This window comes from Lepisma saccharinum, chromosome 5 (genome assembly GCF_977018435.1).
Source record: "Lepisma saccharinum chromosome 5, izLepSacc3.1, whole genome shotgun sequence".
Classification (NCBI taxonomy): domain Eukaryota; kingdom Metazoa; phylum Arthropoda; class Insecta; order Zygentoma; family Lepismatidae; genus Lepisma; species Lepisma saccharinum.
Window position 1 is genome coordinate 69,047,124 of NC_139233.1, and position 13,820 is coordinate 69,060,943.

General features: G+C 34.6%; 1 protein-coding gene across 2 annotated transcripts in view; it reads right to left on the reverse strand.

Moving 5' to 3' along the window:
- Positions 1–315: 315 nt before the first annotated feature.
- The window catches only part of eIF4A (eukaryotic translation initiation factor 4A), a 45,202-nt gene continuing 31,697 nt past the window's right edge, over positions 316–13,820 (reverse strand). The window contains exons 6-11 of one of the 2 annotated variants that reach the window (XM_083122623.1): positions 11,583–11,692; positions 9,869–9,977; positions 8,378–8,550; positions 4,434–4,603; positions 1,570–1,753; positions 316–535 (exon numbers count right to left, since the gene is read on the reverse strand). In XM_083122623.1, the coding sequence (XP_082978749.1) occupies positions 1,609–1,753; positions 4,434–4,603; positions 8,378–8,550; positions 9,869–9,977; positions 11,583–11,692 (707 nt within the window). In that variant the 3' untranslated portion in view covers positions 316–535; positions 1,570–1,608. Of the gene's footprint in view, positions 1,754–4,433; positions 4,604–8,377; positions 8,551–9,868; positions 9,978–11,582; positions 11,693–13,820 lie in introns of both variants that reach the window. The other variant, XM_083122622.1, reaches the window with a different exon arrangement.

Genomic DNA, 13,820 nt, shown 5'->3' on the forward strand with positions numbered 1-13,820 from the left:
AAATCACAAATTGCAAGAAAATTATGAATTGATTTCAAATATTGTACTATGTATGCCATCAGGAATGCAAATCAACAGTTCATAAAATTGCATGGCATTTCTCATGTTAATTTTTTTTATTGAAAATGGTAAAATTGTAAACTTTTTCAAATACATCGCTGAATATCAAAAACATCCTTGATATTTTCAGCACAAAATGAAGTATTTGACATTTTAATCTTCTCGGAATACATTTAAAACTTCTTTTAACATAAATCATTAAAAAAAGGAATAAGATTACCAAAAAAACATGGAAAACTGTACAAACAATAAATATCAAAATAATAGTATATTCTCCTTATACAATTATGCCATGAACCGAATTACTGAGTCCAATGTGAATCCAAAGCACTAATAAATATTTGTGAAAAAAAGAATTAAAAATTGTTCGCAAGAGGTTTATCACAATGAAACTATTGATTGCTGGACTTCAATTAGGAAAATTTGATCTTTATTTCCATAATTTCTTCTTCACAGATGGTCAGGTGAAAAATGCCTGAAAATACAGAAAATTAATATATTTTATCTGCAGACAGTAATTTGATACATGCATTTTCCCCTTATTTTCTAATGAAGCAATCATTGCTCGTACAGGGTTTTTGTTCCAGGTCACATTCAAAAAACAACATTGTAAGCTTACAGATTTTTATTAATAATTAAGATGCTAAATAAGATAAATATACAAAAATCGGCACTTTTGAAATCTACACTTGCATCATGTGTCGCCTCCTACACCTCTTTTGGTTAAAATAGCCCCTCCAAAACCCAACTAAACATCTTCCAAGACAACAAAAACTCTGAGTTGGAAAGCAAGACACAAAAATTTCTTTTGATAACTGAACGTGATAGAAAAATTCTCTTTGTATTTTAGACATCATTTGCTTGCTTGCAAATGGCTTAACTGAACTTAAAGAGCAATGATCAAGGCATACAGAAAGCATCTGTGAAATCTGAGCAATGGATACTACAAGAAGTCTGATTGGCAAGTTAGTGAATTCTGTGATACAGAGAAATTGCAGCATTGTTAAAGTCTACCGTAGAAGCCTCGTTTTATGGAAATATACGCTGGGCCTGTGCAACAGTCCAGGTACAGAAAAGCAGATTACAACAAATGTAGGATTAAATACCCCTTTCACTCACTTCTTCATATATTTAAACATATATTACAAGAAATTCAAATTAATATTAAACTGTTTTAACATACAAGTTAATGACAATTTAATGCACACTAAACACACTTTACCAATTCCAATAACTAAGTCCTTGAAAGGACTTTTATTATTTTATTTTGTAAATGAGGTTAGGACAAGAGTCCACCAAAAACAGCTCTGTCTTAATCAGAGCCTTGGCTTAAGCCTCAGCCCCAATACAGTCACTTGGAGGATCCAAAAAGCACCAAACCTCCGCAGGTGCCCAGAATCAAGTGATCATATTTTTGAGAATAGCGCCACTGGAACAAGAATCGCACTGCACAATATCACTTCAAGTCCCGGAAAAATCTAGGTGCGGTCAGTATACCTCGGTACTCACACCATTAGAGCTCGAGGCAAAACGGTCAGCACTATCCACTTAGATCAGATCTGCAACATTCATGGGCATCTCATCAATATGGGTATTGTAGAATTGTTCAATGTCCTTAAGGGTACGCTTGTCATCCTCAGTAACAAAATTTATAGCCACACCTTTTCGTCCAAATCTTCCGCCTCTGCCAATCCTGAAAGTAAAAGAACACACCATGTAAGACTTGTTCTTTCTGGACATCCATGCTCTAAAACTACAAATGATGTAATCACATAACTATTTGTCAATACCGATGAAATTTTTGCAGATACCAATCTAATATAAGATATCTAATATTCCATTAAGACCCTGAATGGTTACTTACCTCCTTTAATTAGTTTATAACCAGATGGCTGCAATGCATTTTATTATCTTAAGGAAAACTACATTCACTTTAGAAAACTGACGGGGCACACATTAATGGTGCAGAAAAAAATTACAAAAAAGTTAGAAACTCTACCTAGGGTCACTCCACATCAAATTAACGCAAAAAACAGATTTTGTCACCAACCACCTCAGATTCTGATGAAACATTGTGTTCACGCTTTACTTATGGTTGAAAGAAACCCCCTGAATTTTTTAAACTATCTCAAATGATTTTAATTTTACAGCTTTTCAAAATTTCATTAAATCTGTGTTGTCTCACTCTTGAGACCCTCTGCAAAAGATACCCTTGCTTATATTTTATTCTTTCTCCTTAACCAGAAAAAACACTCAGCACTCAAAAAGTATATAAAAGCCTCAAAAAGGACTAATAATGGACTTCTAGCCTAATTTTTGTGGTGGAAAACCAAGGTTACGAAAACCTTAATTTTCAGCATTTGGGCATGATGGAACAAAAAGCTTTTCATGTTGAAAATTATTGCAAAGACATGCTCCTTCTGTACAAATAATTTTTTTTTTACTCCTCCTAACAAAAGCTTGGTAGCCATTTTGTACAATACTCCTGCAGAAAAATATATTTTAAAACAGGCATTATTTTTCTAAAATTTGACTGCTTATAAATAATGGCAATTGTTGTTTTCCAAGACTTGCAGCATTTTTGGCCTTTGCAGATACGTATTTGGGATAATTATGATAACTCAGCTACAAAAAATGATAGAAAGCTGGGTAAAAACATTGTTTTCAATACATTTCAAGCTAAATTTTATGTTCTTTGAACCACGAGGGAAGGGTGTACATCCAATTTTCATCAAAATCTGAGGTAGATGGTGGGTGACATGATCTCATTGAAATGGCGTGGAAGACCCCCTAGTAAGATACTAAACTAATATTAAAATTAAAATTTTCATTTTTTATCTTTTAGTTTGTTTGTTACAAGCATAAGAACACAGTTTTTCGCTGCGACGTTTCAGGAGAACACACTCCGAACATTTCTGAGTGGGAAGTGTTGCATTGGAAAATAAACTAAAATTTGTGTTTGAGTTAACTCAAATTTTGGACATGATTTCCCATCATTTTGTGTCAAAATATGTTAGAAAAATTCACTCCACATCTTTCAGAAACACAAAAAATGTCTATTACAGTGTGCAATCTAACATTTCATATTTTCACTACGTTCCGATGCGAGTAATTAACCAAACTTTCCACAGTCCATCCACCATACATATACGCAGGGCTGTAGTAGAGAATATATGGCAGTATATACTGCATACACTCTGGTTAAAATTACATATTAGTGCATACCTACTGGTACAATACATGTACCTTTTACTTTAGTTTCGGTCCTATTTATGTAATTTTGCCACTGCTCCAGTGAGCTTAATAGTCAAATACTTCTGGTTTCAGGCGATCTGGAACACAATTATACTGAGAAAGGGAACGGGGATGAATACGCTATGCACGTCAGCATTTTATCAATCATTTGACTATAATAATTTTGTAAAGATGTTTAGTTATCGAAACCAGTGAAGAATGAAGAATGACTTCAAATATAAGGTCATCCTTTCTTATAAATGGTGAAAGTCTCAACAATGTTCTTGTTTCTCTTTCCTGCAACAATTGGTGGCAGACTATAGAGACTTAAAAGGTGACAAATGAGGTCTGAGGTATTTCAGTTTTAAAAACACAAAAAAATGAGAATTGTTGCTTTTTCTTTTTTCACTTATTATATATTAGGGATGGGCCGATATGAAATTTTGGCCGATACTGATACAGTACCGATATAAAATTTACCGATAACCGATATTCTACCGATCCGATATAAAATTAGAAATGGTCCTTGAAGACCCTGAAATTTTCACTCATCTCCGCAATAAATGTGTGCTGATTGCAATGCAAAAAAGGTTTAATATTTAGGCATTTACTTTTTCAGAAAGTAGGGCATGGATATTATCCATAAAAATCACAACAAAATGGCAGAATTTTGCACTAAATTATAAGATATTTATCGATATATCGGATCGGTAAAATAATCGGTAATTTTACCGATAAACCGAAACACCGATATGCCTATATCGGCTGATACCGATAGAGTACCGATTAATCGGTCCCATCCCTATTATATATAAGTGTTTTTCCAAGTTTATCATTTTTAGCATAATTTAAAGTTATTAACACAATACAAACTGATAATTCACAAAAGCAATATTAAAAGAAAATATGCATGCTGTACTGTAACCTATAAATATATTTATATTTAAATGCAATCATTAAAATATGAATTTCATATATTTTTGTTTAAAAAATGTCCTTATTGAAACATGTATCTCTCATCATCTGCTGTTTTGGTGGGAAGGCAAGAGTTATGCATCTAAACAACATTTCATGAAAATATTAGAATATCAAAGAAAACTTCGGCATCAGAACAATTATACTATTAAAATAACAATCACCTGTGGATATAATTCTCTCGATTAGATGGAAGATCATAATTTATCACCAAAGACACCTGTTGCACATCAATTCCTCGGGCCAGAAGGTCAGTGGTAATCAATACCCTGCTTGAGCCTGTGCGGAACTGTCGCATGATTATATCTCGTTCACGCTGCTCCATATCACCATGCTGGAAATAATGTAAAAATTAATTTCCAAAAGAATGCCCCACAAACCAACAAAGTAAGTAGTGACAGAATGGCTACTTATTACATTCTCCCTTATCTGGTTACGTCTTCACTTCTGCCTACAATTCTATTAAAATGCCCTTTTATCTCAAATATAACAACAAATGCAGTTTTTTCCCCTACTGCACTCTACAACTATGAAAATATTACAAACCAGTGGTAATGATGACAAAAATCTAATTTGATTTTAAAGCTGCAAACCTAGTACTTTATTTCCAGTTCAATAGCCCATTCATAAATTTCACCTATGTGAATTGCAAGTAAGTAAAAAAAAATTAATACTCATTGTCATCATGGAAATGCATGAAGAAAAACTATGCTTGAAAATGGATTTTCAGTGGAAGGCTCCAAATACCTACTTCGGTGCTAAGATAACTGGGCAACATTTCTGCTGTTTAGTGAGAAAAATCTAAACATTTTTATTTCTGAAGCTAAGTTAATGTCGGTGAATATACTAACACAGCAACAAAAAAGGGCACCCTTTACCAGGCTCTTCAAATTTTTTAACAGAATTTTCCTGACATTTTTCTGATTTCCAGATGTGTGGGAACCTTCGTAATCTATGTCACATTTATGAACACCTCTACTTACATGCATTCACAAAGTTTAAATCCACATTTTAATTCACTTTAAAGAACACACAATTCAGTTAGGCAAACAACTCAACACATCACTGAACAAATATAACATTACTTACTATTACTATGATGCATGCAATGACATGCATGTGTCACATTGAGGTCAATAATGTCAGGATATGACACATTTGGAACATACTGTGACTCAAGTAATGTTGGAGATTGTGCTTTGAGTGCTAAATGAGCCTTGAGGGAACCCATTAATAAAATTTAACTATTATGGCTATATTTGAGGGGAAGGGAGGCAATTTAACCTCCCAAAATCACTGCTTTTACATTACAACTTTTTTTAGTCTCTGAAAGTATCAGCAACAAGACCATACGCTTACCATCTGTACTGAACAACATAGTTAAAACTTGTAACTAGCACTTGTAGTTACAGAGATATAAAATTCTTATTTACAATCTTGCATAATTTTAAACTTCCCACTAAAAACACGCTCGGGGTTTAAGCGTTTGGAGCAATTTTGCATTCCAAGTGCCAGATCTATGGCATTTTCTTGCAAGAGGTGGATGACTAAGGCTCTGTAAAGGTTTCCTGTTGGTTTCAGATGTCCCTGGAGATGACTTACAAGAAGGGGAGAGAGCATTTTCAGTAGAGATGATTGATATTAAATTACTGCTGATACCAATCAAGTACCAATATAAATTTATGAATACCAATATTTAACCCATCATATACACCTTACAATCCTAGTTTAATAGGATTATAAGGTCTCAGTGATCATTAGGCTCGGAAGTTGATGACAAATCTTTTTTCCTGAGCCTTGAAAACAATGCTGAACTTGATATCTATCCGTTTACCTTCAGTTAGAAAAAACTAAATATGCTGACCAAGGCAGTAATTTATTTTATTAAAAACATAAACTAACGTAACGTTTCAACCTTCTAGCAAGGTCTTCTTCAGACTCTGTATCAAGTACAAAAGTCTTTTGTACTTGATACAGAGTCTGAAGAAGACCTTGCTACAAGGTTGAAACGTTACGTTAGTTTATGTTTTTAATAAAATAAATTACTGCCTTGGTCAGCATATTTAGTTTTTTCATAATCATGGAAACAAGGCTTCAGTTAGAAGCAGAAAACCTTTCCATTTTGCATTTTTCGGCCTTATTTGGCTGTCATTTTTCAGTATTTTTTGTCATTTATATTGCATCTTTCTTCATTTTTGAGGCTTATTTCTCTACTCCTTTCTTTCGTGAATTTTAAATGCATTTGCTAACCTAACTTGAATATTTCAATTTCCTGACATGGTCCCTTTAGCAAGTTTGCTATTAATCAAAAAGTACAATATCATTTCAACTGAAATGTTTGGCAATGGATTAAATATAATTAAATGTGGTAAATTTATTTGAAATACTTTGTGTTAGGCCTACTTTGAGGATCTCTTGCTGGTCACTATTATCACTTTAATCTGAGGTTTTAAAGTAAAATTAGTCAATATTTAAAAAAAATACAATCTGATGTACGCGAAACAACCAGTGTATTTTATGTAACCTGTTAAAACTACACTAGCACTTAATTGAATTATCCCTTTGCTTCAGTAGTTCAAACCACCAAACAATGGGTTTTATTGAATTATTTGATTACTCTTGTATTTGTGAAAAAATCCAGCTTTCATTATCATTAGGTCATTTTTGACATTTTTTTTAGGTTACTTCTGAACCCTAGTGATCACTACGTAAGGCAACAATAATTTAAAAAAAAAAAAAAAAATGAAATCCCAAATTTGGTTTAAAATCTATTACTACTAGAGCGAGGACCTTTAGGTGTTGCACCTAACAAAAATAATCTTGGGCACTTCCATATATGGAAGTCTACGATCTTATATATATCGCCATATAGACCAATTCAATGGTACACCCCCCCCCCCCTCATTTGCATCTAAACATGAATTTTGCATGTATTCTGCCCTTAAAACATGGTTGCAGCGACTGAATTTTGAAGTAAAAATGTACGATTATATGTGACGTTCTGTCAATAGAGGGACTTTTTGAAAGAAATGTGAAATTTTAGCCTTGTGGGAGGAAAATTCTTCTTGCCCGATAAACGAATAAGCTTTGAGTTCACCAACACAGAATGGTGCAACGTAATTCAGTACATACAACCCATTCCTTTTGTATTCAGAAACCTGTGCCAGGAATGAGTGAAGGTAAAGATTCAAGGATTCTCAACTGGTGTGTGTATATGTCATCAAAGTATATCTTCATTTCTCTCAATACTTTCTTTGTAATGTTTAAAATGAAAAATTATGTGACATCATGAATACTTAAGGTTTTCTTGAATTTTTTTGCACTTTTTTGTTTTATCATGCACCTTTTTTTGAACTGAACTGGTTCAAAATTAGCACCTAAAGATCCAGGCTCTATTTATTACATTATGCTACATGCCAGGATTTTGTTTAGCTTGCAGGATATTTAAAACTGGAAAGTGTTCTCTGTAAATAAATTTTATATCAAAGTTTATTTTGCATTATTGCATGCCAAAATATGGTAGGAAAATGTACTGGTACCTTTAAAAAAAAAAAAAATATAACATTACAGTACGTAAAATTATAGCATGCATGAAAAAGATTACAGGTTACTGTACTAAGTTACAGACTATTTATAGATGTATTGGATCATTAAAGTTAATGGGCCATCCCCAGCTTGTCTGATGTCCCAGCTGTGAAGTATGGCATATCAACATTTTATTTTTACCTATATATAATCAATTGGAGTTTATGCTAATTCCAGTTGTATAGTGTGTGATTGCTCCCTTAATCTGCCAATGTGGCCAGCAAATTTAATTTTAATGCAAGCAGTTGTTCTAGTTAGCAACAAGATTTAACTCCCTTAAGGAAAAATCTTTTTATCTTTTTAAACATGTTTCTAGTACAGTCACAGACACTTCTGAGTTGTAACGGCCTAATTTACTTTCAATGAAATTGCTACAACGCAAAAGTGTCAGTGAATGTACACCCATCCCTCCTTCCATAACATCTGTAAGAACAATACAAAAATATTCAATTTGAGCATTTGGCTTGATCATGGAGGAACTGTACTGAAATATTCCCAAGGGTGTAAGAGATAGTGGTCTTACCATTGCAGATACAGTGAAGTCACGTTGATGCATATTCTCAGTCAGCCAATCCACCTTGCGGCGAGTGTTACAGAATATTACAGCCTGAGTGATGCTAAGCGTATCATACAAATCACATAGGGTTTCTAATTTCCAATCTTCTCTCTCTACATACACAAAGAACTGCTTGATACCTGTAAAAGAACAAATCAGTATATGGAGAGAAGTTGAGAGATTTGTTACTACTTTCATCCAGTATTATTCAAACTTGGGATGTAGGAAAGCAGATTTTGAGGAAATAACTTTGGCCAAAAATTGCACACTAGTATTGGAATCTTAGAAATAAAAAATCATTCAGTTATCATAGAACATTTTGGCAAAACAAATTTAATTGAATTTTACAGGTTTCTTTTCTATTCTTAAATTCTGGCAAGTATAAAACAAAACTTGCACATGCACTTGATTCCTTTTCTTAAATATACAACTATCGTATCAGTGTAAACTGAGGGGACATACAGATTTTTATAGGATTTGTGTTCATGCAATTTCATTTTCCAACACTAAATATTTAATTTATAGAGCCCTGATCAACAAAATATTAAGATTCCTTTCCCCATATTAAGTTATTTGGTCGAACAATCCACATTTCAGTGTATAAATTCATTTACGTAAAAACCTTACCTACCACTGAAAAGAAACCTAGTGAAAACAAGTGTGACTAGGAATCAAGTCTGATCATTCCCTCTTACCCATGTGGAATTAAATATGAATACTGCAATGTTCTGTTTTTTGGGTTTTCTATGACAAAAATATTTTCAGTGGAACCCCAATTTTGCATTTTCCTGCATTATACATTCAATCATCTTGGTCCCAATAGAGCAAAATGCTATAAACCCCAATTTTACATTTTTCAACATTTAAAGTTATTTCACCTTAGTCCCCCTGAAAAACTTAAAATCGAGATTCCACTGTATGGGGTATAAATGAAAACTTGATCTAATTAAAGCATCTCGGGAGAAATAAAATAACCCACATTTTCAATTTTTGAAATTTAGTGCCCTTTAAAATTTCTAGCCACCTGAAGGAATTTTTTCGTGGAATTTCAAACACTGTTTCAACTATTACATTTTTCTGAAAAATCATTAACACGAAATATTGAAATGCACTCTACTTATTCACAATTACATGGAGATTCCAAATATCACTTGTAAAATAGAAGTTGAAAAAGCATGTCTTCAAAATAGCAACATCGACAACACACAACTTTCTAAACAAACTTGATCCACGGGCCTTTGAAAACAGCAAATTTATGTCAAATTCATAAGATTTTTCTAGAAATCTGACAACATGCAAACCCTGTCACTTTAATGCTCAATGAAAAAACCCACTACGATCTTGGTACAAATAACTACAGCAGTACAACCTCAACACAGGAACAAGGCAATATTTTTCTGGTTATTTTCTAGGTACTGTCATTTTAGAATATTAGGTCTGAATGTAGTAGATAATCACCTTCCAGTGTAAGTTCTTCCTTTTTCACTAAAATACGGATAGGATTTCTCATGAAGCATTTGCTCACTTCAAGTACATCTGCAGGCATTGTAGCAGACAACAATATCACCTGCAAAAAAAATTTTTACATCTCAAAATCAAATTATTTCATGGATTAAAATTAGAATTTTAGCCTTGCAAAATCTGCAATAAAACAAAATCAAGATTGTTATGTACTGTCTTCGCAAAAGCTTTACATGGGAAAGTTAAAATTCAGGAATTACAGTGCTTCAACTACAATTCAGGAGCCACCCGGCATCCACAATTTATTAAAACTTGGGTAAGACTGAAGTCACTACACACACCAATATCTAGTCGGAGAAGCAAGTAACCCCCGGTTAATGGCAATGGATTTATACTAAAACAAAGTTAAGATGGGTGGAAATATTAGTGATCCTTTGAAAACATTTTCAAGGAACATCTCATTCAGAAATTTCTTTCTTCCAGGCACAAATGCAGGACTTGAAAGATTTTCAATAGTGAATAATATTTGGTTAGCCTATACAATATGCTACTTGTAATACATTCTAATATACAAAAACTTCGTCTCCCCGTACAAGAAGTGCCTCATTATCATGGATGCCGTAAGTATTAAAATAACTAAAGGTTTCTACTTTCATAGAAAAAAAAGTTTTGTTCAACTAACTTCTTTCATTACCAAATAGGTTCTACTTTATGGCTGTCTCGTATTTATAGGCTAATCAGGATTGACATCAAAACCTCTGCACAATGTGCTTCCACCAGAGATGAAACCCGGGACCCCTCGAATACAAGGGAATGGTGTTACCACTATGTCATCGGAGGGCCCAGCCCGTGTGTCACAGTCAATAAATATAATCTAGCCATCATCCATCACCATCATAGATTAGCCAAAAGTAACGGAAAGGCAACACCAAAAACAAGAAAAATAAAATAGAACAAAAAATTCTAGCCACTAAGGCTCAAACTTAAAAAAAAAAAGAAAAGAAAAAAGAGCAGGCTTATGTTCAGTACGTATTTCAGCGATTTTTAAACTTTAGTGCTTATTTGCCTGTCCATTTTCTAAGCTTTTTTATTTTTTAGTGCATAAAGCTCACACCCTAATGATAAATTTTTCCTGCAGGAAACAGTGCATAACTTACTAGGGTTTACAGTGGAACACTGATTTTACGTTTTCGGATTTTATATTTTTCCGCATTATACATTCAATCTTGACAGTACCAACATAGCAAAATGTTAATAAAATTTTCCTCGATTTTAGTTTTTTCAGCTTGGTCCCCTGAAAAACGTAAAATTGAGGTTCCACTGCATACAAAGCAAGCCATGAACAGGTGTTCCCAAAATGTTTCGTTTCACGGCACCTTTCTTGTTTCAAGATTTTTCCACGCTGCCCCAAGTTGGAATGTAGACCTATCCAATACTTGCAACGCTCAGTGTGCTTAGGTTGCTTGCTTTTGTTAAAAAATAAACACACATTTCAAATTCAGAAACATTTAATTTGTCATTTCATTGAAAATATTGGTTAGGTACATTTTGCAGTGACACTGCAGGCCAGCCAAGGTGCCACAGCACACACTTTGGGATCCACCATCATAGAATGATAAGTTTTCAAGGGTACATCTCACTATTTGGCACTTAACACTAACACCACACTCGAACTTAGAAGGAATTTCATTTGTTTGTACAATTTGCTTACCTGAACTTCAGAACTAAGAGTTTTGAAGACATCATAAATCTGATCCTTGAAACCTCGAGACAACATTTCATCAGCTTCATCAAGGACAAAAATTCTGATACTGGAAGTACCTACAAGAAATGGTATTTCTGTAAAATCTGTATTTGCATAATGAATATGTTTTGAAAGTTCATGTATTCTTCCCCCAGGGCACATCTTGTAGCCAAAGCCCCAAAACCTGATACCTTAGACCCCATGGCCACAGTGCAGGATATACCTATTTTTAAAAAAATCTGATATATTTCCCCAAAATTTGCATTTTTATTCTAGCTTTTCTGTCAAATTTACCTTAAAAAAACTCCACTGTGCCTTTAAACTAGTAATTTAACATGTAGGTCACATGGCCTACGATTGACAGTTTCGTATGTTGGAAACAAGTTGTGCACCTGATATCTGCCAAAAGTGCACAGCTTTGCTCGGTGACGTTACAATGACTGATGTTACAGCTCCCATGTGAAAATAGGTGCACACTTGATATCCCACCCACTAGAATACCTGAAACTTTCCTCAGTGACATAAAATATTCAGATAGAAGATGAAAAATTGTTGTAAATCTCTATTTGCACATGGTTTGATGCAACTGTCACAATTATTCCAAGTATAACATGCACCATAGTTAATTGGGAGGGGGGGGGGTAAAATTTTGGTTAATGTGCACATTACATTTTAGCTTTAAAGCCGAAAACAGAAGAACACTGGATTTTATTTAAGTGCAAAGGTGTTAAAATTCGTGAAAAGGCCACAATTCAATTTTTTTATAATTTGGAATGCATGAAAAATTTATCTAGAACATGTCATTGTAGTTTTTTTTTCACCAATTAACAATCTTTGGTGTTGACTGCATGGACACAGAAGTTTCACTCGTGGTCACTTGCTGCAAGGATTGGATCATCCAATGGGTCACGTCTATGATGTCGTTTTAAGTGTTCGGCATATTCTTCTTGAATGTGCAGACTTTGCTTTCCTCAGGCAGACTTTTGAACTTTTTACGAAGAACTGGTAGACAAAATTAAAATTCCAGGTGCCAGCCCCTTTCTTTAATAAAAATATGAGCTAAGTCAGTCATGATTTCAACTAAGATAAAGCTGCACTCATTTGAAAAAAAATATATGAAAATTTCCATAAGCAAACTCACAATATTAAAAAATAATTAAAAATTCAGGCAGCAGGTGAATATTTTCAGGCACGATGGCAACTGGGTCTATTTCTCAACCCTGTTCCTACATATATTTTGTAAAAGTGGCAACAGATCAAACTGCATAAAAATACTGTTTTTTTACTAACTTGTATGTGTAATAGCCCTGCAAGTATTTCTACAATGTATCACCTTCATAGATTGAAAATAATTTATGTTAAACACCGCTGTAAAAAATTGCTTATTTGCTCCGAGTGGTTTCAACACATACACAATGAATGTTACAACTTCATTCTTTGCTTCAAGAGATAGATTATATATATATATATAATGGATAAAAGCAAGGAGGGCCAAAAGGGCTAAGTAAAAATCAAATAAGGTAAAAGGAAACACTCACCGGACAGTAGGAAAATTCAAAATTTTCGCTAATTTATAGCATCATCGGTGTGAGAAGAAACAGAAGACGGAACCGGAAGTTGGGGTCCTGCAGAGTTGCCAGGTCCCCATTGAAGAAGAAGCGGTGCGTAGAACGAAAAAAACAGTGTTTCGTCACCAGGCTCGTCGTAAACTGTGAGTGTGTAGGATGAGTTGGGCGGGAGGGTGGGTGAGGGTTGGGCATTACTGGGTGGCCTTGTTCAGGCCAGGTGGAGTGGTTGCACTCATGGCCGATATATAGGCCCTCTCCCATCTTTTGCGAACAGAGGTGTTGGCTGGTTGGGGTAGGAGGTGGATGATCGCTACCCGGAAGCAGTCGTTGAAACTGATGTTGTGGTGGTTGGTGTGGACGGCGACAGTGAAGTCAAGGTTGTGGGTGGAGGAGCGGTGGTTATTGATGCGGAGGTTGAGGGCTGTTGATGTTTCCCCCAGGTAAAAATCACCACAGATGTTGCAGGTGAGGATGTAGATAAGGTTTGAGGCATGGCAGGTCCCTTTGGGATGGAGGGTAAATTTGCCAGTGGCCGTGTGCACCTGGAGGGTGTGAGAAGTGATAAGGATGGGACAGGTCTTGCACCTGGGTCGGTTGCATTTATGGGCAGGGGGGTGTTGGATGTGTGGTGAAGGAG